General features: G+C 38.8%; 1 protein-coding gene across 1 annotated transcript; it reads left to right on the top strand.

Moving 5' to 3' along the window:
- Positions 1 to 2,455: 2,455 nt before the first annotated feature.
- On the top strand, positions 2,456 to 21,430 carry slc7a5 (solute carrier family 7 member 5). The gene is made up of 10 exons (XM_032580451.1): positions 2,456 to 3,216; positions 6,328 to 6,453; positions 13,000 to 13,105; positions 13,634 to 13,678; positions 13,764 to 13,887; positions 14,564 to 14,667; positions 16,011 to 16,107; positions 16,218 to 16,367; positions 17,843 to 18,020; positions 18,470 to 21,430. Exons 1-10 carry the CDS (start codon positions 2,634 to 2,636, stop codon positions 18,523 to 18,525), a joined length of 1,569 nt encoding a protein of 522 aa, XP_032436342.1. The 5' UTR covers positions 2,456 to 2,633; the 3' UTR covers positions 18,526 to 21,430.
- The last annotated feature ends 1,149 nt before the right edge of the window (positions 21,431 to 22,579 follow it).

The following is a 22,579-nucleotide window of genomic DNA, read 5'->3' as shown; positions in this document are numbered from 1 at the left end:
TAACAATTGTGTTGCAGCTTCTCTTTACACACAACCAATCCTCAACAAGAACTACAGGAGATTCGAAAAGTATTAACTTTTTCTAGGTTTGACGTTACAGACTTAATCTTAATTGTTTTAAATTAATATCTTAAAATTTTATACACAAATACCCTATAATGACAATGTGGAAAATAGTTTTTGCAAATTTACTAAAAATAGAAAACCAAGAATTGGACAGTAGAATTATGCAAGTATTCCCAGCTTTGATTAATACTTTGTTGATCAACCTTTGGCTCAATTACAGCCTCAGATCTTTTTGAATATGATGCCACCATCTTAACTTGGGGTGATGATGGTAGGTGTTCGCCCCGCAGTGGGTGGGTCGTCGGCTCAATTCCCACTCCGCCTGCCGTTGTTGTTGTGTCCTGTTCTTCCTCACCCACCTTGCTGGTGTTGGTCAGAAGGGTCGATGGCACAATATGGCAGCCTTGCTTCTGTCAGACTGCCCCAGGAAAGCTGTGGCTACTTTTTATTAAGGAATGCCTTTGGTCTGGTCACTCTACCATCTAGGCCTGATTGGTGGATTGCTGCAGAGATGGCTGACCTTCTGGAAGGTTCTCCACAGATCAATGATGTAGCTCTGACAAAGTAACCATCAGGTTCTTGGTCTCCTCCCTGACTAAAGCCCTTCTTTCCCGGTCAGTTTAGACGGCCATCTAGTCCCAGACTTCCTCCATTGACCAGTGATGGAGGTCATGGAGTTCACTAGGACTGACAGAGCAACAGAAATGTTTCTGGATCCTTCCCCAGATTTATGCCTTAAGACAATATTTTCTCTGAGATCAGATAATTCCTTTAATTTCATGCTACCACTTTCGGCTATTTGTCTTTAATATAAAATGTGACCTCTGGGTTTATTCAAGTACATCAAAACCACAACCATGAGGTTCTCTCTTGCTGAGTGATGCTGCAAACATCATCGGACTCCTGCGAGCTCAGCCTGCTCACATTCCTGCTCACAACAGCGAGGAACAGACTAGTAATGGAGACACACCCAACTTAACTAAAAACAAACCAGACATTAACCAGCAAGAGTGAGACTTAACAATGGAGACTTTACTGTAACTGATGGAACCATGAATTCTGCTCTAAAAGAAAATCCTGAAGCAGGATCGGTTTGTAGCCTCAAACTCATTTAGGTGATGCAGCAGAACAATGGTCCAAAGCACATCAGTAAGTACGTTTGACTCAGGTGTGTTGAAGCAGGACACATCTAAAAGTTTCCCCTGATGGCTGGAGTTGACACCTTACCACACTGAGTTGTTGGTAATTTCTTCATCTGCTTTCCAAGTCAGAGTTTGAGAGGAATGCAGAGCCACCACCCAAAACACTGCATGTCTGAGGCAGATTAGTGTCAATATTAATAGATCACAGATATGACTCACATTCTGGGATTGACTATCCAGAGTTACCGTAAAAAGAATGTTTATACTTTATTTCCTCATTTCTACTGCAATTAGAAACCCTCAGGCTGTATTCCATTGGAAACATGGCTCCGGTCTAACAGGTTCAGTTGCTTTGTGAATTTGCCTGGAAATGTTGTCTGATGCAGTTTTTGTGGTCGTTTCTCACTCCTACACCATTAGGGTTTTAGGATTAAACCAATGAAGTGATGATACTGGGAATAAATCTTTATTTTTAATTATAGATTTGAGTTTTAGAGACTTGTTAAAGTTACTCTTGATCTTTAATTCTTTATGTCTTTGTGGATTGTTTCAGTCATTTTGTTGGTAACACCATTGCCTTGCATCAAGAAAGTCCTGGGTTTGAATTCCAGTCTGGTCTTTCTGTTCTCTTGGTGAATGCATGGGTTCTCTCTGGGTACTCCCACAATCTAAAAACATGACTGTTAGGATAACTGCCCCCCTCCAAAAATGAAAGGATGACTGGATAGATAAAAATAATTAGGGCTGCAGCTGATGGTTACTTTAGTAATCGATTATTCTGACAACTAATCGGATAAAAAACATGTTTTGCTGATTTTTCATCTGAACCTAGATGAAAAATATAAGAATTAGTACTAGACATTAAAAGATGTAAATACACTGAGTTTTTGTTCACATTTTTTTACTTTTGGATCTCAGAAATTTCCATGTCTTTTCTAGAAAATTGCTGAGATTAATCTCATAATTTGTGAGAATAAAAATTGAGCTTTTTCTCCCACATTTGCAACTTTGAAACTCAAAAATTTCCACGGTTTTTCTTGATTTATTTGTATTTTTTTAGATTAATCTCAGAATTTCTGTTTTTCTCACAAACCATCGTATTTTTGACCCATAAAAACTGAGGGATGCCGAGGAAATGGGAGTACTGTTCACGTCTACCGCTAGAGGGCGGAAAAGGACAAACGCTCCTATTCGTCGGGGGCCGTCCCTGATGCTAGAGGAGGGTCATTATGTCTGGTTCCCCATCTCTTTGTACACTGAGTCAGAAAACCACGCTGCTTTAACACACACTTTCAGACACCGTGGACTCCTCGTGTCTGAGTCCGGCCTGAGCGTCAGTCAGAGTCCGTCCCGGATCGCGGGGGACAGACAGCGGAGAGGCGGCAGCTTCACGGAAGAAGAAGAAGAACGAGGAAGCAACCGCAGATGTCATCGGTGAAGAAAAGAAACTCCAACTCCTCTGGAGGCCGGGAAGAGGACCGGCAGGTGACCGAGAGGATGCTGTCTGCCGGCTCCAGTCCAGCCGAAACCCCGGTGAGCGACGCACGGAGCCCCAGCAGCCTCCTGCCGGCGGAGGCGGCGGAGGCAGCGGAGGACGGGGTCGCCCTGAAGCGGACCATCACCCTGATGAACGGCGTGGCCATCATCGTGGGCACAATCATCGGCTCGGGCATCTTCGTGACGCCGACCGGCGTGTTTCGGGAAGCGGGCTCGGTGGGTCTGTCCCTGATCGTGTGGGCGGTGTGCGGGGTGTTCTCCACGGTGGGAGCGCTGTGCTACGCGGAGCTCGGAACCACCATCAGCAAGTCCGGGGGGGACTACGCGTACATCCTGGAGGTGTACGGCTCCCTGCTGGCGTTCCTCAAGCTTTGGATCGAGCTGCTCATCATCCGACCCTCCTCTCAGTACATCGTTGCCTACGTGTTCGCGACCTACCTGCTGAAGCCCATCTTCCCGGTGTGCCCGGTACCGGAGCAAGGGGCCAAGCTGGTGGCCTGCCTCTGCATCCGTGAGTATCCTGGCAGAACCGAGCCCACTTCGGGTTCGGGTGATGCAACTTTCGGATGATGTTGAGTTGGTGGTTGTGGTTGAAATACATTTCCTGTCTCACCTGTACAGCTTGTTCAGTTTCAGTGGCACGTGCGTCCTGTACAGACTGTTCTGCGCGCGCATTTCTCTAAGATAAAGGTGTAAAAGAGCCGCGTTATTACATCAGCTGCTGTTATGGTCACACATGCTCATTTATCCTCTTCTACACAGTAATACAGTTTAATAAAAATGATTTAGTTTTTAAATATTCTGGCTACCATTGAGCCAAAACAAAACACAGAACTGGTATGATTTTGTTAAATGATTAAAGAAAAGTTTTTATATTCCATTGAAAACAGTTGATTTAGTTGTGAACTTTCATTTAGTGTAAGAAAACAAATGAAAAGCATAAAATATCAGTTCTGCATTTCAAATAACTGATGCAAAATGCTGGGTAACTTTTTATTTGACATATGTATCTAGTCGTCTTGTAGCTATAAATGTAAGAACACGTATCACTATAAATGTATTATATTTTTATTGTGCCCCTTTCCAAACGACAGATCCAAACTTTCCCACTTTATGGATGATAATTCACTATTTCAAACATGCAAGGTTATGTAGGAGATATGAGAATAAATGGATTTTAATAAATGAACATTAAAGAATATAAATAGATTTTACTTCCATGCACTCTCTTGAATATATAAAACAAAAGTTGTGACATTATGCTTCATGCCTTAAGTACTTCTATACAAAATAATAAACATTTATTTATTTTATCAATTAATGCAATTTACACAAATATAACACATCACTTCAACAATTCAAAATCATATTTTATATTTCTTCTATTTGAAAACAAACAGATTGCAGAAATTAAAAACAGTGTTGATTGCTCAGTTTTTAACAATGCTGTTGAAACATTAACAAATTAAACATTTTTAAAAATTTTGATTCTTTTTGTTGTTGAAATAAATAAAAAAAATTCTCATAAAACATACAAACAAACTCATAAGGATGATTAAATGATCACAGAAACCAAACTGGACTTTTGCAGCTTCACAATATCTGCTGAAATAATTGAACTAAATCAATCAATGTTATTGGTCCTCTGTAATCGTTGCTCCTGACTGAAGTCTTCAGGTTTCTGTTTTGTCTTCAGGTTCTGGTAACATTTAACACGGTTTGCTTTGTGCCTGAGTCTTAATGAGATTAACTCTGGATTATCATCTGCTTGGTCCAGTTTTCACCTCTCTCTGTTCGGGAATTGACAGGAAACCTCATTTTAACCAACCAGCTGCCTCACACACAAACACACACCCCCCCACACACACACACCATCTCTGTGTGAATGCACATGAGGCTGATTGTGTGTTAATATAAATGTGGAGCCAGTTTGGTACCTAATCTCCAGACCGACTGAAGGCTAAATCCTGACTGAGACCACATGACTGAGCTGAACTCCTGGAGGCTCAAAGTGTGTGTCTGTGCGTGTGTGTGTGTGTGTCTGCATGTGGGGGTTGCGTGCGTGTGTGTGTGTGTCATAAGGATTGCTCAGGGACATTTCCCCCATGTTCTTCTCCGTGTGTCTGTTTTTGTCCACATTCGTTCTAGACCTGTTGCAATAATCAATAAATTAATTAATCGCATGATAATTCAAAGCAAACTGAATAATTTTTATTTGCATGATTTATAATTTTTCTCTTTTCTCTCTTTCTACCAAAAATCAGATGAGAAAAATTCTCAGTCTGGTGCTTTGGTCTCAACTGGACCTTTTTATTTACAGAGACTTCATAATTCATTTTATTTGTTGTTTAATTTATTTTGGATATTTAAGATGTCTTCCAGTACGGTGTTAAATTAAATTCCAGTGTTAAATTAGAATCTAATGTTTCTAATGAGAATGTGTTCTTGCATTTTTATGCCATTACAACAATATTACTTAGAAATGGTCTCAAAACACAATATTATCGTTTATCATGATAACTTCTGGGGCAATTTATCGTCCAGCAGAATTTATCGTGACGGGACTAATTCTTCCTCTGTTTGACCTGTTTCTGTTTCGTTTTTTTGGCGGACCCAGAACAATCCGGCCCGTTACTGTATGCGACCTCTTTCCCTTTGTGTTGTTGTGTTTGCCACAGAGCCTCATTGTGCCGCCTCATCCTCTGTTGTGGCTCCGACCTGATTTAGGAGCTTTGAATGGACCTGCTGCTTCAGTTAATCACTTCTAATGGGCTTTTTGGGCCCCTTCAGGGGATGTCGAGTACCAGCACTGTACATGCGCTTCTGAAAAGAGTTTTTCTTCTTTTGTTGTTTTTATTCTCCCACAGAAATGTTTCTCATTTCTGCGAAATTCAGGGACACTCCGTCTCTGCGGATGTAGACGGACTGCAGCAGCTATTCGCTGTTGCACAAATGTTCCTATATCTGTAGAGCAAAACTTTTTTTTTTTTTCATAGGAAATACTGCAGTTGTAGCACCAACCTCTGATATCAATCGATGAACATCTCCAGCACATCTTAAAGCTTTCTGTTTCATACCTTATTTCACCTAAACAGCCTCTGGAAGATATCTGTAATTTTCTCTATTTAAAACCACCTCTAGTTTTAGCTCAGATTCTCCCTGTTAAACAACATTAAGCACATTAAGGTGTGATAGAACAATCAGACTGTCAGACCTGATGGAATCGGTTCGATTGGGGAACAAAATTGCACATTTTCATTAGAGATGTGTGCAAAACTTTGTCAGTATTCCAATAATGTTGAAAAAACACATTTTTGTAATTGCAGTGTTTCCATTAAGTAAGAAAAGTAATTAAAATCACACATTCATAACTTTGTTCACACATTAAAAAGACAGAACTTAGGTTTTTAGTCAGAACAGAGTTCGTTTTTTGGTCCATATCAGAATAGTCACACCACACCAACAAACCATGTTTTGTCAATATGCAGTTTTTGATTAAAATGAGATTAACTGGGATTAATTAATCACAAACCCTTAAATTAACTAGGATTAATTTAAAACAGTTATTTTTTTTTATAATACCTCCTCTGTCTCCATCTTATTGCCTCGTCTTTCTCTGCAGTTTTGCTGACCTTCGTGAACTGCTACAGTGTGAAAGCGGCCACCAGGGTGCAGGACTTCTTTGCTGCCGCCAAACTCCTGGCGCTCACCCTCATCATCATCATCGGCTTCGTCAAGATCGGCCAAGGTACGTCGCTCGAGACGCAAATCCACACAACTTCCTGTGTGCGGTGGGCTTTTCCTTTCCTTTCCAAAAAACTATTTAGTATCTTTTAATATTTGTGATAAAACTGACAAGACAGTTTACAGCAGTTAGCAATTATTACTAAAAACTAACTTGAACTTTTATCGCATCGTCTAACTTTGATCATTTTGGGAGAATCCAACCCTTTACTCAGTAGGAATCTATGGAAGCCCTGAAAGGCAAATAATTTGTTTATCTTTGTTTACGTTTTCTTTTCTCACATTACTGTAAGTTTTAAAGACGTATATTAAAACATTTTTTTGTTTATTTTTTTTCTTTTAGGAACTTTTTTTTTTTTCCCCGAAAAGGCAAGTGAAAAAGATAAACTAATGATGTAAATAAACTAATGAATAGTAAAGCTGTTAATAAAAATCTGTAGTGTAAATAAAGACTGTAGTGCCTCAAGTTACAGAACAAAGTATTACAAACACAAATACTTTTCCAGTGCAACTCAAATATTTTTTTCTTGCCTTAGTTTCAGGACAGAACAAAAATTGCTTGGTTAAGAAATTATACAATGATCGTACAATCAAAAATACTTGATTTGTTCAGATATTGTACGTCAGTTTATTTATTTATTTAGTAGTTTTTCAGAAAAACTATGTCCTTGGAAAAAAAGACATAAATTAAAACCTTTAATATATATACAGTACAGACCAAAAGTTTGGACACACTTTCTCATTGAATTCAATGAGAAGGTGTGTCCAAACTTTTGGTCTGTACTGTATATATTTTTTTAAATTGCAGAAATACAAAATTTAGTCTGACTTAGAAAATGATTCTTTAAAATTTGCCTTCCAGGGCTTCCGTAGAACCACTTTCTATGTCAAGAAGTTATTTTGCCGGTAAGGGTGTCTAGAAACTTTTATTTGATAATCCATTACTTTCCCTGGGATGTAAACAGAAGCCAATTTCTTTTTAATTTTAAAAAAATTATGTGACATTTCTCATCTGTTTTTGAACTTTAATTTTCTTTCCCCATACTTGAGACCAAAGGAGACGTTTGAACTTTATTGCATTTTGAGGAATAAAATGTCTGAATTGTTTACTTAAAAGCATTCTCTCTTTCATATATTTGTTTTACTAGTTTTATTAGCCACTACAGAATGGAAGTAATTTTAGATACCTTGATTAGCAGAGTAATTGTTTACAGCAGCTCTACATCCTGGTTTTTCTGAACACCTGGCAGTTTCAGACTCTGATACCGAATACGAGAAACGACAAGATCCCGCCCAGTTTAGCCTGTAATGACTCAGTGTTGGCATGACTCAGACAGGAAGTGGGTCTACAAAATGTCGCAATGCTTTCCAGAGAAACGTTCAACAGGTTTATGTCAGCAAAACGAAGCTGCTATGATCCTAAATGCCAGAGGTGACATACCAGCCTTCTGCTTCCTTTCCAGTGAGGAAAATCGTGACTGCAGGCTTTAATCTCCACTTCTTCTTGTGGATGGTCTCTGCCAAGGCCAGCCGGTTTCTTATGGCTGCTTCACTTCCTGTTTGAACGCACCAAACAGAGCCGTATTAAGATAACAGCCGTGTCAGACCAAACTTGTCAGGAGGAAATTCGAGGACTATCAAGTCCTGCAGGGAAACCAAACAGAGACAACACAGATGTCTGTTTTGTCTTTTCGGCTGCAGCATTTATTAATTCAAACAATGATGCCTTGGAGACGATCTCTGACGTGTCTGCAGCTGAGACCCGAATATTCCTCTCTGAACTGTTGCCATGCTGTGAGCTTCTGCTGCTTGCCTTACAGTTACAACACCAAACTGATAAAAACTGAAGTTTAGAGTGAAACAAAACAAAAGTTCACCACAGAAGCTGCTTGTTCTGACTTCTGGATGAAATGTTCTGTATGTTTCTGTCAAATTCTTGCTGGAAAATATCAGTTACTTCATGTTTGTGCAGAAGAAACTCAAGTTTCTGCTAAAGTCATAAAAACTGGAAGATTCTGCAAGTACAGAACTGAACCAGAACCGTTCTTTTGGCAAGAAAATAAAACTCATCAGCGATCACTGCAGCCGTACCATGACCCGGCACTTCTTAAAGGTGACTTATTATCCTTCCTTGAAAAGGTTGGTATCCAATTATGGGCTACACAAAATATGTTTACTACATTTTTTTGCGCATAATTATTCTTAGATAATGAGATTTAAGTCTGCTCAGTTCTTCCTATGTTGAGCTCCTTTCAGAATGAGCTGTTCTGTCACTTTAAATCCGAATAACCTTCTGCTGGCCACGCCCCCAACTCAACGATTACAATCGCACAGGAAAATGGCTGCAAATAAATGCGCAATTGTACAGCCGTACATCTTTGAAAAGCAGAAGTGGAACCTCATGCACAACCAACAATAATGCACAAAGTGGTTTCTGGATGGTAAGTCAACAACAAAACACTTTTCCAGCAGCAATTGCACAGTGCACACTGTGGTTAAACCAACTGAGCAGATGGACTGGAGGTCTGCTTGGGTTGCTAGGTAACGGTGCAGTACGTGACTCATCAATCAGGAAGTTTTTGAAACAGCTTGTTTTCCAGACAGTGAAAAATATTAATTTATTGTCAAAATACCTTATGTTTTTTTTTCAGTTCTTTGGCTGTTTTTAGAAGCAGTAGAAACCCAAATGGAAGTACAAAAACGTACAAAATTTGGCTTTTGTCCCCTTTTTTGTTGCTAAACGGGGACAAAAAGTTCCCTTTAGCGCACGATTTATAATTTGTTGATAGCTCTGCATAGAAAGTGCTGGGGCCCCACTGTGGTTGCCAGGTAACGGGCAGTGCCTCAGGCTTTGTGACGTTACATTCAGAACAATTTTGAAACGGCTTGTTTTCCAAAAAACATAAAATTATTTCCCAAAAAACAAGATGTGTTTTTTTAAAAACTTTTTTAGAAACAGCAGAGACTCAAATTTAAGCAAAATGTGAATTTTACATAATAGGTCCTCTTTAATGTAGAAATCCTAGCAGCTGTGATGAGAGTCGACATGTGTTTGTGTGGAGGTAGGAGGTCACAGGTCACAGATGGGATCAGCTGACCGGTGGGCGCTCCACACTGAGTGGAAACTGTTCAGTCTTGGAGAACAAAGAGAGGTCAGCAGGAAGGGAGGTGAGGAGGAGATCTGATGGGGCCAGAGAGTCCAGAGTTCATTATTAAAGCAGGTTTTAGCCAAACCTCATGCAGCATTGATTCATCAAATATCAATGAAAAATATCCAACAAGTATTTATGTCTCTTATAAAAAAGATAGTATATCCATATCTGTTATCTCTGGAAAAGAAGGTGATTTAATAATGTTTAAGATAAACCTAATTAGACCTTCAGGCCCAGATGTGAGTTACATGTCGTGTAACTCATTGAACAAAGTGGAATATGGCAAAACTAACAATCAAGACAATACGGATAGTTTTTGGTTGTTTTAAACATCACTATCTGGAATTTGTGGAGATAATGATAAAGCAACATTTTTATAATTATGATAAATACAGATCCTTAATTCATATATGTGATTTTTTTATGCATTTGTTTAACAGCCATGCTTGTTTGTTCATCTAAGTGTTTTATTCTGTAAACCTAATTTGTTCGTTTACTCAGAAGGAGAGGAAACAGAACCCACTTCAAAATAAGAGCATGAACATAAACATCTACTTGAATAATTCTTAAGTCAATAACCAAAACTTCAACGCTTATCAAACTGAATTCAACTGTTTATAAAACAACCAAGTAAATTAGTACTTTGAAATTCATCCAGAAAAATGTATCTAGTGGAAGCTAAGTGCGCTGAACGTTTTCAAAGTTAGCAAAAACGCTGAACTAAATATTAGCTTCAATATTAGCACATTAGCAGTTTAGCAGAAGTGTTTCTACCACTGCAAATGAGGTCAACAAAAAACTTAAGTGAATAATTAACAAATAATTTTAGAGGAGATAAATTTAAAGCAAAAACATTCACACTTTAGCATGATCTTGTCCAGATATGTAACTAATGCAGCAGACCAGGAGTTCCTGTGTGGGAACTAGTTTGATGAGCGATAAGCAGGAAATCTCTGCCTCTGCTTCAGAAACTCTCTCCACCTCTGTTGTGCAGAAACCTGTTCAGGTTTCTTCCTGGAGCGTGACGATGAACTCCTCTGATTTGTCTTTTTAAGAGTCCCGTCTGATCTGGTGTTTGCTCTCTCATCCCGCTCCTTCTAATGACTGTTTAGCTCCGACTCCTCCGATCATGTAGAGTTACACCAAAGCTGGCTGTAATTAGATCAGCAAACACAAGCGCCGTGCTCCCTGGCTTGTGATTGGCTGTTGGAGTGCAGCCTTTAAAACATGGTAAAGTACTGGGAAGCTTCATTTTGAGGTCATGTTATTATTACTTTTTTTTTTTGCAAGTTCCAGGTTCTTTTCACACTTTTGAGACTTTTAGTTCAGTGCCTCACTGTCAGGAATGTGGTTTCCTCACCTTTCAGATTTCTTTTTGCTGACTGACAGGAGAGTGACTCGGGAGGCGTCTCAGATAAGAGGCCAGATTAATCAGATTAACCAGGCGGCCGGCCATGCTGTTTGCTACAAACATTGAAGTTAAGTCCTCTCCTCAGACAGAGTTGGTTCACATCACACCCTGATTACAGCTTCAAGGTTTCCTCAACCTCCTGCATGTTGCCGTCTCACCCAACAGTTAAATAAAGTTTTCCTCTTGGTAAAAGTGACTGTCGACACGTTGAAGTGATTCATTCATGAACTCTTTGAGGTGAATTCAACGTGTTTACGCTGACTGAGTCAGAGTTGGTCCTTCCCTCTGCACCGACATGTGGAGGAAAACTTCATTCATCTCCATCTTTAGAGCAGAGCTGACCTATTTAATACTTTAATACAAATTAAACACAGTCACAGTCTGTTAACAAAGCCTAACCCAGAAAAGGTAAATGTATCATCTTCTTGTTTAATCCGCTTTAATTGAACTGCAGTTCGTTGCCTAGAAAGTCCGGTTCATTTAGGGAGGCTTGAGTAACTGATTGAACTCGGATTCAGACCAAAAAATCAGAACTCTGTTCCTCCTACAAACCTTCAGTCTTGGTTTGGTGGAAGCGGACCAGAGACCGCTCCAAATGCAGGAAATGGACTAGAGGAGAAATCCTACAACCGCTAAAATCTGACACCGCGTCATTTTTGTTTGTTTTGTGAAGAAGAAGAAGTTGCACTCAGTGGGCCTGATGTCTTTTATCTGTTTATTTCTAAAGGGAGAGGAATTAGTGATAAATATGAAGATAAACAGCGAACTCAGCCTTTTTGTTGTTCTCTGGATCGTAACTATAAACTATTTGCACATTTTTTCACAGAGTATATCTAAACTTTTCAAACAGAAATGCAGATTTTTGTTTGCTGAACAGAACAGATAGAGAAAAATCATGAATGCTACCTAGCTAGCTTCTGCGTTGTGCTAAGACATTTTCCACTGTGTGAAATTATCATGTAGAAAATAGAGAAATGGAGTTCAATTCATTTTTGTCAAAAACAGATTGTTTATTTGTACTGAATTGTCATTTTCAACCTCGACTGCCACGCACAACCAGTCACAACACATTTTTAATCTGTTAGCTCCACAACTGGATTCATTTTAATAAAACTTTAATAAAACTTTTGAATTTTTTGACCAAATTTAAAAGATTTTACTATATTTTTAAATGCTCACTGGGAATTCAACCAGATAAATCTAGAAATAAACACGCTCTGCAAAAATGTTGAAGTACTGCATAATGTTTTACATTTTAATGTCACAAAATACAGTTTCAACAAATAAATAAAACACTTTTTCTTTATAAAGTTACATGCTGCAGCTTTAATGCCAAAATTAGCCAATGTGGAAATTTTTCAGGACAGCGTCTTATTTCCAGCATTCTTATTCATTGGCCCTATTATTTCCATAATTTAATGTACAAATAAGTAGAAAAATTACAAATTGTACCTCAGAGGAATGTTGGCGTACCAGCACAGGCATGAGGTTGTTAGCAACGTTAAGCGGTTTGCCACACATGGATGGTTTCCTCCTGCCGTCCAGACCTTTTCGGCCCGGCCCAGCGGAGAGTTTCCCACGCCGGCTTACAGCTAACCCTCGCTGAACCAACACGGCCCGGAGCCGTTGGTTTAGTGACCGTCGCCAGGTCTGAGAATGTGCGTCCAGGGGAACAGGAATGTGACCCTGAGCCGCTCAAACCAGCAGAAACCTGAAAATCAGAGAGTTTTAGATGCTTCAAAGTTCGACCTATCATGTCTGAACAACTGGATGATTTGGATCCTATTTCACAAGCTCCATATGCAAATGTTTGGTTTTTGTTCTTCTTAGCAATTAGTCCATTCAAATGGGGCAGATTTAGGGTGAAGCATTGTTGTTCTTCCTCCAGCTTGGACCAAAACAGCCTGATTTTATTTGGTGTTTTGCCTTTTTTCTCCTTTTTTCTGCTCTGAGTTATGTGTTTATTTTGTTTTTTGTTTTATTTCAGGTGGAACAGATGAACTTCTTCCTGAAAACTCTTTTAAAGGATCCAGTTATGAGTTCGGTAACATCGGCTTGGCGCTTTACAGCGGACTCTTTGCCTACGGTGGCTGGTGAGTCCAAAATTAACTGAGCCATGTGACCAGATTACAGGCGTGTAGATCCATCCATTCATCTATCCATCCAATTAACTCATCCATTCATCTACTTGATGGATGAGCAATTGATGATTCATCCATCGATTGGATGATGGATTCATCCATCCAACAAGCCAAACCACCATTCATCCATCCAACCAATGGACTTATCCCTCATGCATCCAACCAACCAATCATCCATCCAACCCAACCAACCAACCAACCAACCAACTCTTGTCCAACCAACCAAGCTGTAACTACGTGGCGATTTAGATTGCTTTTCTACCTCTTATTGTTTTCAGTCATTGATTGTTCATAGTTTGTTTGCCTTCCTGACGGAGCATTTCAGAGTCTCTGATTATTCAGCATCTTCTTCTTTCTCCTCTAAACCCATCATTGAGTGAATTCCCGTCCTAACAGGCTGATCAGTAGAAATCTGCATTGTCACCTTTTCACAATCTTATCTAAAACATTTAGTTTAACTTCTGTGTCTTTTGTTTGCAGGAACTACTTGAACTTTGTCACTGAAGAAATGATCGAGCCTTACAAGTAGGTTGTTGTCGTTTTTATCAGCATTGAGAGGCTGCAGTGTGAGCTGTCGTAATCGACTGTTTGGTGTCTGTGTGTCGTCCAGAAACCTTCCTCGAGCCATCATCATCTCTCTGCCCATCGTCACCACTGTGTATGTTCTCACCAACCTGGCCTACTTCACCACCATCTCTCCCGAAGACATGCTCAGCTCTGAGGCTGTCGCTGTGGTGAGTTCACACCACAGTTTTCTTGAAAAAGCAAGGACATTTTTGAGCTCTTCAAGTTAAAAATCTTCTAGGAAAAAAAACTTACAAATTTTGAGATTAGTCTCAAAACGTAAATTTCAAACAGGAGTTTCAGAAGTAGAAAATTTGCTAGAAAAAAAACAAGAAAATATCAAATACTTGGTAGTCAAATATCAGACATATTTGAGAAAATATGTCAGATATTTGAGAACAAACATGAAGTTTGAACTTTTCAGATTGTTTTCCTAGCAAAATTTAAACTTTTCAAACTTCAGAGATTTGTTTGGTGGAAATTTTCTCAATTTTTATCTCCAATTTGTTTTAGTTGTTTCTCACATCAAAAATGAAAATATTTAAAACCATAAATGCCAGGTTTTCTGTGCTCAGTGTAACAGGCAGATTTAAAGGTAGCACACAGTCTGATCCAACTCTATCCACTTCACAACAAAAAAAAGGTTCACTGGTTCATCTGGTGTCATGGCTTCTTCCTCTCTGAGTGACTTTTCAGTTTGTCCCATTTGGCTTCCAACTGATCCATTATTATAGCCGCTCATTCTGGTTTTGTGTTGAACTTCCTCCATCACCTTCTTACTTAATGGAACCAGCTTTATTATTGTGCTGGAAATTGTTTGTAAGTCTTTGCGCGTGTTTCCTGCAGGACTTTGGGAACTACCACCTGGGCCCCATGGCGTGGATCATCCCCGTGTTTGTGGGTCTGTCGTGTTTCGGTTCGGTCAACGGTTCGCTCTTCACATCATCCAGGTAACGCCTGAGTTTTATACGATCCAGGCCTTCTGAAGCTGCTTTTACATTAATCATAGAATTGTGCAAATTGAAATTCTGAAAATAAATGTGCTTAATACATGCGCCCATTTAGAAAAAACTAAACCTTTTTGATTAAAAATAGTTTTTGGGCTAGAAAGAGGCAGTTTTTCAGATGTATTTAGATGGACGTATTTTGCAAACCTGCAATGGAAAGACTTTTTTGCATCACATAGGTCATTTGATCAATAACTGGATGTTACTACTGGCAGAAACGCCAAAGAGAACAACAGGAAGCAGGAAGATGATGATGGTTTGTTTTAGTTTTTTGGACAACATGCTGGTGGTCCTCCAGAGCTCTCACAGCATCACAGTTCATAAAAAGTTATGTGTCTTTCAAAAGCGTTGAATCGCCAAACGCTGCATACATAACTTCTCCCAAGTAGGCGGGGCTTGTTACCCCAACGCCTGAATAAGACGCCGACATCTCTTCTGATTGGCTGATAGACGATGAGCGCTAGCACCATTGTTGCATTTATATACAGTACAGACCAAAAGTTTGGACACACCTTTTAATTCAGCGAGTTTCCTTTATTTTCATGACTATTGACATTGTAGATTCACACTGAAGGCATCAAAACTATGAATAATACATGTGGAAATATGCACTAAACAAAAAAGTGTAAAACAACTGAAAATCCCCCTTATATTCTAGTTTCTTCAAAGTAGCAACCTTTTGCTGTGATTACTGCTTTGCACACACTCTGCATTTTCTTGATGAGCTTCAAGAGGTCGTCACCTGAAATGGTTTTCACTTCATAGGTCAACCTGCCCTGTCAGGTTAATAAGTGGGATTTATTGCCTTATAAATAGTCATGAAAATAAAGAAAACCCATTGAATTAGAAGGTGTGTCCAAACTTTTGGTCTGTACTGTATATACTGTATATATAGCTGTCTATATCCGTCACCGCCATTATTTTTAATGACTTGTCACATGAACGATCTTATTCAGGTGTGATTTTAATTTGTTTTCTTATTTAATGGAAACATTGTGTTTTTGTTCAACATTAGCAGAATATTAGGGGTGGACCGATGGCAGTTTTCTGGCTGATCGCCAATCTTTGTGTTTGATTTTTATACTTTTGCTGAGGTAGATCAGGTCAAGGGATGAAATCAGCTGCACATGTAAGCATCGGCCAATCACAGGTCTTCCAAAATTAAGGAAATCTGCTGGCCGATAAACTGCTGCACCCCTACAGGATAAAAATTTGTGTTCATTTGACATGGAAATGCAGCTTGAATAACTATTGGTTTGGTTCGCTCATCTTCTCCAACCTCTCAGGTTATTCTTTGTGGGGTCGCGGGAGGGTCACCTGCCCAGCCTGCTGTCCATGATCCACCCCACGCTGCTGACGCCGCTGCCCTCACTCATATTCACGGTTCGTAATTGTAGTTTTTCTTTTTAAGTTTAATTTTTACGTTAAATATGACATCCATGTCAGGTTTAGACCGGCTGAATAACCGACGCAACGCGCTCTTCTCTCTCCAGTGTTTGATGACGCTGCTCTACGCTTTCTCCAACGACATCTTCTCCGTCATCAACTTCTTCAGCTTCTTCAACTGGCTCTGCATCGCCATGGCGATCGTCGGAATGATGTGGCTCCGCTACAAGAAGCCCGACCTGGAGCGGCCGATTAAGGCGAGTTAACGCAGAACGGCAGGAACGGGGCAGAGCGATCGCAGTGTCTCGCCGACTCCCGTAAACTTTGTTTTAACTTTGGCAGCACAAAAACTTTCCTCTCTGTCCGACAAACAAAGATCTATTCAGAGCCGAATCAAATGGTTCGGCGCTGAACAAAGAGCAGAAATGAAGCGGGAAGCTCATCATCTGCAGGGTAGCTGTTGGTGTCTGCATGCTGGGAGTCGGTGGTTAGTTTCTGCTAAAGATTTCCCAGCAGTCAGCCTCTCTGAAGTTACTGGAAAATGAGGGTTTTTGAATCTACCACATGAAAAAAATATTTAAAGCTGACATTTTTCCCCAGAAAGTGAAATCTCCTAAACAATTTGCATCATATAAGCTGTTTGCTCTCAGGTGCTCATCTGCCTTAAAGTCAAAAACCTGAAAAAAGTCAGAAATTCTGATTTAAAAAGTCATATTTTTCATTAAAGTCAGAAAGCTGAGAAATAAGTGAGAATTTTTTCGATGAAATTCAGAAATATTTGAAAAATGACTGAAGTCAAAAACTGGAGAAATTTTTCTCAGAATTCTCAGATTAAAGCCTGAAATCTAAGAACAAAGTTTCCAATAACTCAGTTTTTTCCACTCTAATCCCATCCTGAAGCAGAAGCTGCAGCCGGACTCTCTCTGCCTCTGATTGGCTGTCGTTTCTCCGGCCTGCCTGTGCGCTCCGGTTGGCTGCTCTCGCCGCCCGTTGGCATGGCGCCGCGTGTCGCAGAAACAAAACGAGGCAGATGGAGGGGCTGGAGCATCCTCTGCCTCTCCCCATGTCGTCCTCGTTTATTTCTCTGTCACATTCCTGCTGCTCAGCTGGTTTCCAGTTGGACCAGTGGAGATTAATCTCACCGGTGAGGAGAGACGCAGCTGATTAATGAGCGGACGTTAATGGACAGACGTTTATTACCGGGCGACAGGATGGGGTGTCCTCTTCTAAAACCAGCAGCAAAAACGTCCTGAGCCTGCAGCGTTTTTATTCCCATTTCATCATTATGAAGTGATTCATTCCTTATTCTAAAGGATATTTCCTTCTAAGGACACAGATTTTCTAGGAACTGGCAGTTTTCACGCCTGAAGAGTTTGGGACTTGTCCAGTTGCCATGGTTCCAACACAGTCTGGAAAAGTCAGGAGGTTGATTGTTTCACACACCTGGATAAATATGGAAAAAATATTTCAGTTTGTGGATTTTTTTCTCCCTTATCCGTTATGTAAATATCATCTCCACCCATTCATAAACTGGGACACGGAAACTGAGCAGGAAGTCAGGAATGTTTTCTGTTAGAGCAACTCATCTCTGACCTGTGAAGGTCGTTAAAGGTGACCTATCGTGCTTCGTTGAACAGGTTAGGATAGGTCTATATGGTCTAAAAAACAACTGTACTGTTAAAGATTTGAACAGTTTTCATGAAAACCAGACTTTCTGTCTCCGCCGCTGCAGGTCAACATCCTGCTGCCGGTGAGCTTCGTCCTCGCCTGCCTCTTCCTCATCATCGTGTCTTTCTGGAAGACGCCAAAGGAATGCGCCATCGGCTTCGGCATCATCGCCACCGGACTGCCCGTCTACTTCATCGGCGTTCGGTGGAAGAACAAACCCAAGTGGATGATCCGCGCCATCTGTGAGTGAAGTTATGAATCTGTATTTCCTGAAGTGATGATGATGATGATGATGATGATGATGGAGCTCAGGAGGACCAATCAAAGCAAAAGTTCATGAATCATAAAAAAATCCAGCAAACATACACTTCAGTATAAATATTCTTAAGATAAGTTACATAAAGACTAAATAAAGTCAGTGAAGTAGGTTTAGGAAATATGTTTTCTTTTACTAAACAAAATCCAGTCATTAGATTATTTCTATTTTATTTATTTACAATTAAATTTTCATTCAATATTTCAGTCTAAATTAATCCTGCAGCATTGAGTTAAATTAAACATTAAAGTTAAATAAATATGGATGTTGCTTTTATTTGGAGGTTTTTTTGTTACTTTTCTGCAGATTTTCTGGTTGAATCTGAGCAGAAAATGGCCGACAGTAACACAAACTCTGGATTTGTTGTGTTCGCAGTAACGACCACCGCCTGGTGTCAGAAGGTCATGGAGGTCGTCCCTCAGGAGTCCTAAAAGACCATCTGCCTTTTTTTTCTTCTTCTATTTTTTATTTGGCCTCTGACATCACAGAAGATGAAGTTTGACCTCAGCTGACGTTTCTCTAACCCCGCTCTGTCTCAGACTAATACACACACACACACACACACACACACCCATGTTGTGCAGACTGCTGATTAGGACCAAGTCTTCGTCATTGTCTTGTTTTAATGTTACCATGGTGATTCAGACGTTGTTGGTTTTACGTGTTTTTAGTGCATTTATGAAGTTTGTATTTTTTTAGCTGTTATTTAAATGTTTTTCCGGAGCCTGAGGATTTGGTGTTGAGCCTGGGTTGCCATGGCGCTCCTGACCTTTCCTGACCTCTCATGGTGCATCTGAGGCCTAACAGAGGCGGTTTCGGTTGGTTTCTGTTTCGTGGGTTATTTCGTTTTCTACATCTGAAGGATTCAGGTGTTTTCCGTTGAAAGCCCACGTCTCATTCGGTTTGTGAGCTGTGAGGTCGGACTGGGGTCACCAGGGGTCACATAAGAGGCGCCGCTTCAGGCCGTTTAAGTACCACTCAGTGTTATCAGGCCGGAGCAGAGCCGATAAAATCTGATAAAATCTTTTGTATTTTCTCTCAAAATGACAAACGTTTTTTACGAGTTTTGTTCTGTTTTTGTTTTTGGTAAAACGGAGGCCTTTGCGCACCACGTCTGTGTTTGGTGTTCAATATGAACATTTTTCGTTCTCTATAAACATCAGCATATGTGACGGTTTCCTTCCAAGCAATCAAACCTTAAAGCTGCAGTACGTAACTTTTGTTTTTAAAAAATGTTTTTTTTACATAGTTGATAAAACTGTGACCATGTCCTGATTGTTTAATGTGAGACAGATAATATGTGAAAAGATCAATTTCCTCCACCTTATACATTTGCTACTGCCGCTGTCTGAAGAAATTTACCACGCTCAAAAAAATCTACCAATCAGAACCAGGAGGCGGGTGTTAGCGCTGTCAATCATCCTCGTGAATGCGCTTCTAAATGTCCTAATGGCGGAGAAACAACTTACTGTTTCAGGAAAAAACTGTTTATCTCATATCAACGGTGGCAATGCTAACTAGCCTTAGCATTCATAACAGGTCCTGCCTCCTGGCTCTGATTGGTTGTTTCTAGTTAGAGAAAACAGAGGAGTTTGATTGTTTGTTTTTCACAGATTATTTGTCTCATACAACTGTTTCAACAATTTTTTATAAAAGTTTCATACTGCAGCTTTAAGGCAATATTCAGGAGTTCTCAGTTTTCTCACGGTTTTCCAATGTAGTTAAATGAGTTTTTCATTCATTCATTTGACTTTTTTCTTATTTAAAATGTAAATTCTGCCCTCTTATTTATTCATTTGTCACTGTATGTTTTGCAAACCACCTCCCTCTCTCTTTCATTTCCCTTTTTCTTTCATTCTCCAATAACAGAAACAAAGAGTTTTGCACTGATTTGTCCTCAACTCTGACCTTTCACCCAGTCAGACATTAATCAGAAACCAGATTTAAATTACATCTTTAGGCGCTTTCTTGTCAGCCATCTTGTTTTTGTTTTTTATATCCCCATTTCTTTGGCTAAATCTTTTTCTGAAGATGACACAGTTTGACACAAAAACCTAAAAGCAGCAAAATACTGAAAGATCTTCTAGAAACCTGTAGATCAAATTACATTTGATTCAAAGCTAAATATTATAAACTGGTGTTTATTTTGGACAATATAAGCTGAGTGTCAGCCAAACTGAAGATTTACGCCTAATACTGAACGGTTTTGCTTTGTTTAATTAGTTTTAGGAGCTAAACTGAGCACAAAAAGTCAAGAAGTTCCTGTTTGGTTGATTAATTGCTGCTTGGCATTAAATCTGAACACTTCTGCCCTATATTATTATTATTATGTATAGATTTTTCTTATTTTTTATTGCTATATAGTAGTATTTTTATTTATTTTAAAAAGTAATGCAGTTTGTATTGCTTATGGTTAAATTGTATTTACTAATTATTAACTCTTTGGATGGAGAAGCATGTGAACAAATGAGCAGTTTCTCCTTAGACATCAATAAATGCTATTTTACTTTAAATTATCTATTTCCTGTAAAATAATCAATACAAATAAAATTTGATTGATTTTGATTGATAAATGGGGCAAATTTGTAAGGAAAAATCCAAATGTGTCTGGATTTCTCTGATGGTTTGAGGTTTATTGCCAAGAAGCTTCGTTAAAACCAAGGAAAAAATCGACCAATCAGACGTTTCCTGACGTTTTGTGCTCATTTTTACATTTAAACATCCAAATCTAAACCTAAATCCAAGCTGATTCACTTTGTTTTCCAGCACGATGCACTTTATAACAAAGTATGTTAAGCAAAGAATGGAGGGTTGGTTTGACCATGAAAACTGAAATAAACCTTAAAGTTTCTCCTTTTTTATTCAGCTGATTTTCCGGAACTGCTGCAGGTTTTTCCTGTTTGTGTTTAAATTACACGTTGGTGTGCAAAGGCCTTTAGAGTGTTGGCGGGGGATGAAAACGTAAGAGCTCAGTTTCAGATCACAAAGTCAACCGTTCGTTTTTCTTTTGTGTTTTTATTTCACACACAGCGACCGTTACTTTCTTAGCTGTAATGTTATTATCGATGAACGCCTCCTGACCAAAACGTGCACAAAGTGTCACCGTAGACGCAGCAGGAGGCAGTAATGAGTCAAAACTAGAGGTAGAAAACCTTCCTAACACTCCAGCCATCGGAAAGCTAAAAGAAAAAATTAAGATGTCTGACTAACATGAGTAAGACTGTAGAGAAGTTTATTTATTTATTTTTAGATTACTTTTATTGTTACTAGTCCCTCTAATTTGTTTACAGGGCAGTTTTTTGAAAAGTGCTTTTCAATAAATTCCGTTTTTTTCCACTCTTGTGTTCTTTTGTTTGTTTTTCCACTTTTCTGTTGAATTATCATTAATATCTGGCAGCTTTTCTAACTACTGCTTAGTAATTAGATGCTCCTAAACTATGTGAAATTATACAATTTTTCTTTTTTTTAAGCTCCAAATGCACTTGGGAAGCAGATGATGGAAAACAATTAGTTTTTTATCCAGTTTTCAAAGTTAGAAATGTGACTTTTGAATATTATTTGAATCTAAAATGCTTTTAATACCGAATATGAAACGACAGACATCATTATTACTTTAGTTTTAGAAATAAACTAGAAATCAGGTTTTACGTCATATAGAATGTAATGAATAGAAAATTGATTTAACATCCATGGCTAATTTATTTAACTTGGAGCTGAAATGATTAATCGTGATTAAGCGATTATTCAAATAATCATCAACTGATTTAGTAAAAAATTAATCGTTAACTGGAGTACAGGCACTGAAAAAGCCATTTGCTGAAAAAACAACCAAAATTAAAGCAAAACTACAAAAACGATATAAAAATTTTTAATTTATAATAAGAAAACTATTTTATATAATTGTTTATTTGCATATTTTAATCGATTTCTAATATTGTATTAAAAGGCTAAAGTGGTCTAATGAACAATATGCAGAATATTAGGCATTTTTATCTGATTAGATTAATCATCAGAATAATCTTTTACTAAAATAATTTTAGTTGGATTCCTAATTTAATTATAATATTCTTATTGCAGTTTAAGTAAATGCAGCACAAATATTTTATTTATCATTTTGTGATGCTGGTTGATGGTTTTTACAGAGAAACGGACTCAGATTGTGACTTTTTTACCTCTTTGTTGTTTGATTTCAGATGATTCTGGCAAATATTGACAGAATGAGAAAAATTACTTCCAAGCTCTAATTTAAGCTGTAAATTAATTAATTTCAATCCCGTTGGTTTTATTTTCAGGTTTTGTTTCTGAATCGGCATCTGCTCTCTAAATTTCACGTCCAAATCCAAAAAGTAGCAGAATAATACAAAAGATAAAGTTAGAAAAATGTCCATGTTTCTCTTAGATGTTTATTAAAAAATAATAATGAAGTGTCAGTTCTAGAGTCGGTTCTTTTCTGCAGAACCTGAATGTTCTGCCAGAAATCTGAAC

Source organism: Xiphophorus hellerii, chromosome 2 (assembly GCF_003331165.1).
Source record: "Xiphophorus hellerii strain 12219 chromosome 2, Xiphophorus_hellerii-4.1, whole genome shotgun sequence".
NCBI lineage: Eukaryota > Metazoa > Chordata > Actinopteri > Cyprinodontiformes > Poeciliidae > Xiphophorus > Xiphophorus hellerii.
Note: the sequence above shows the minus strand (reverse complement) of the source record. Positions and strands in the feature narration are given on the sequence as shown.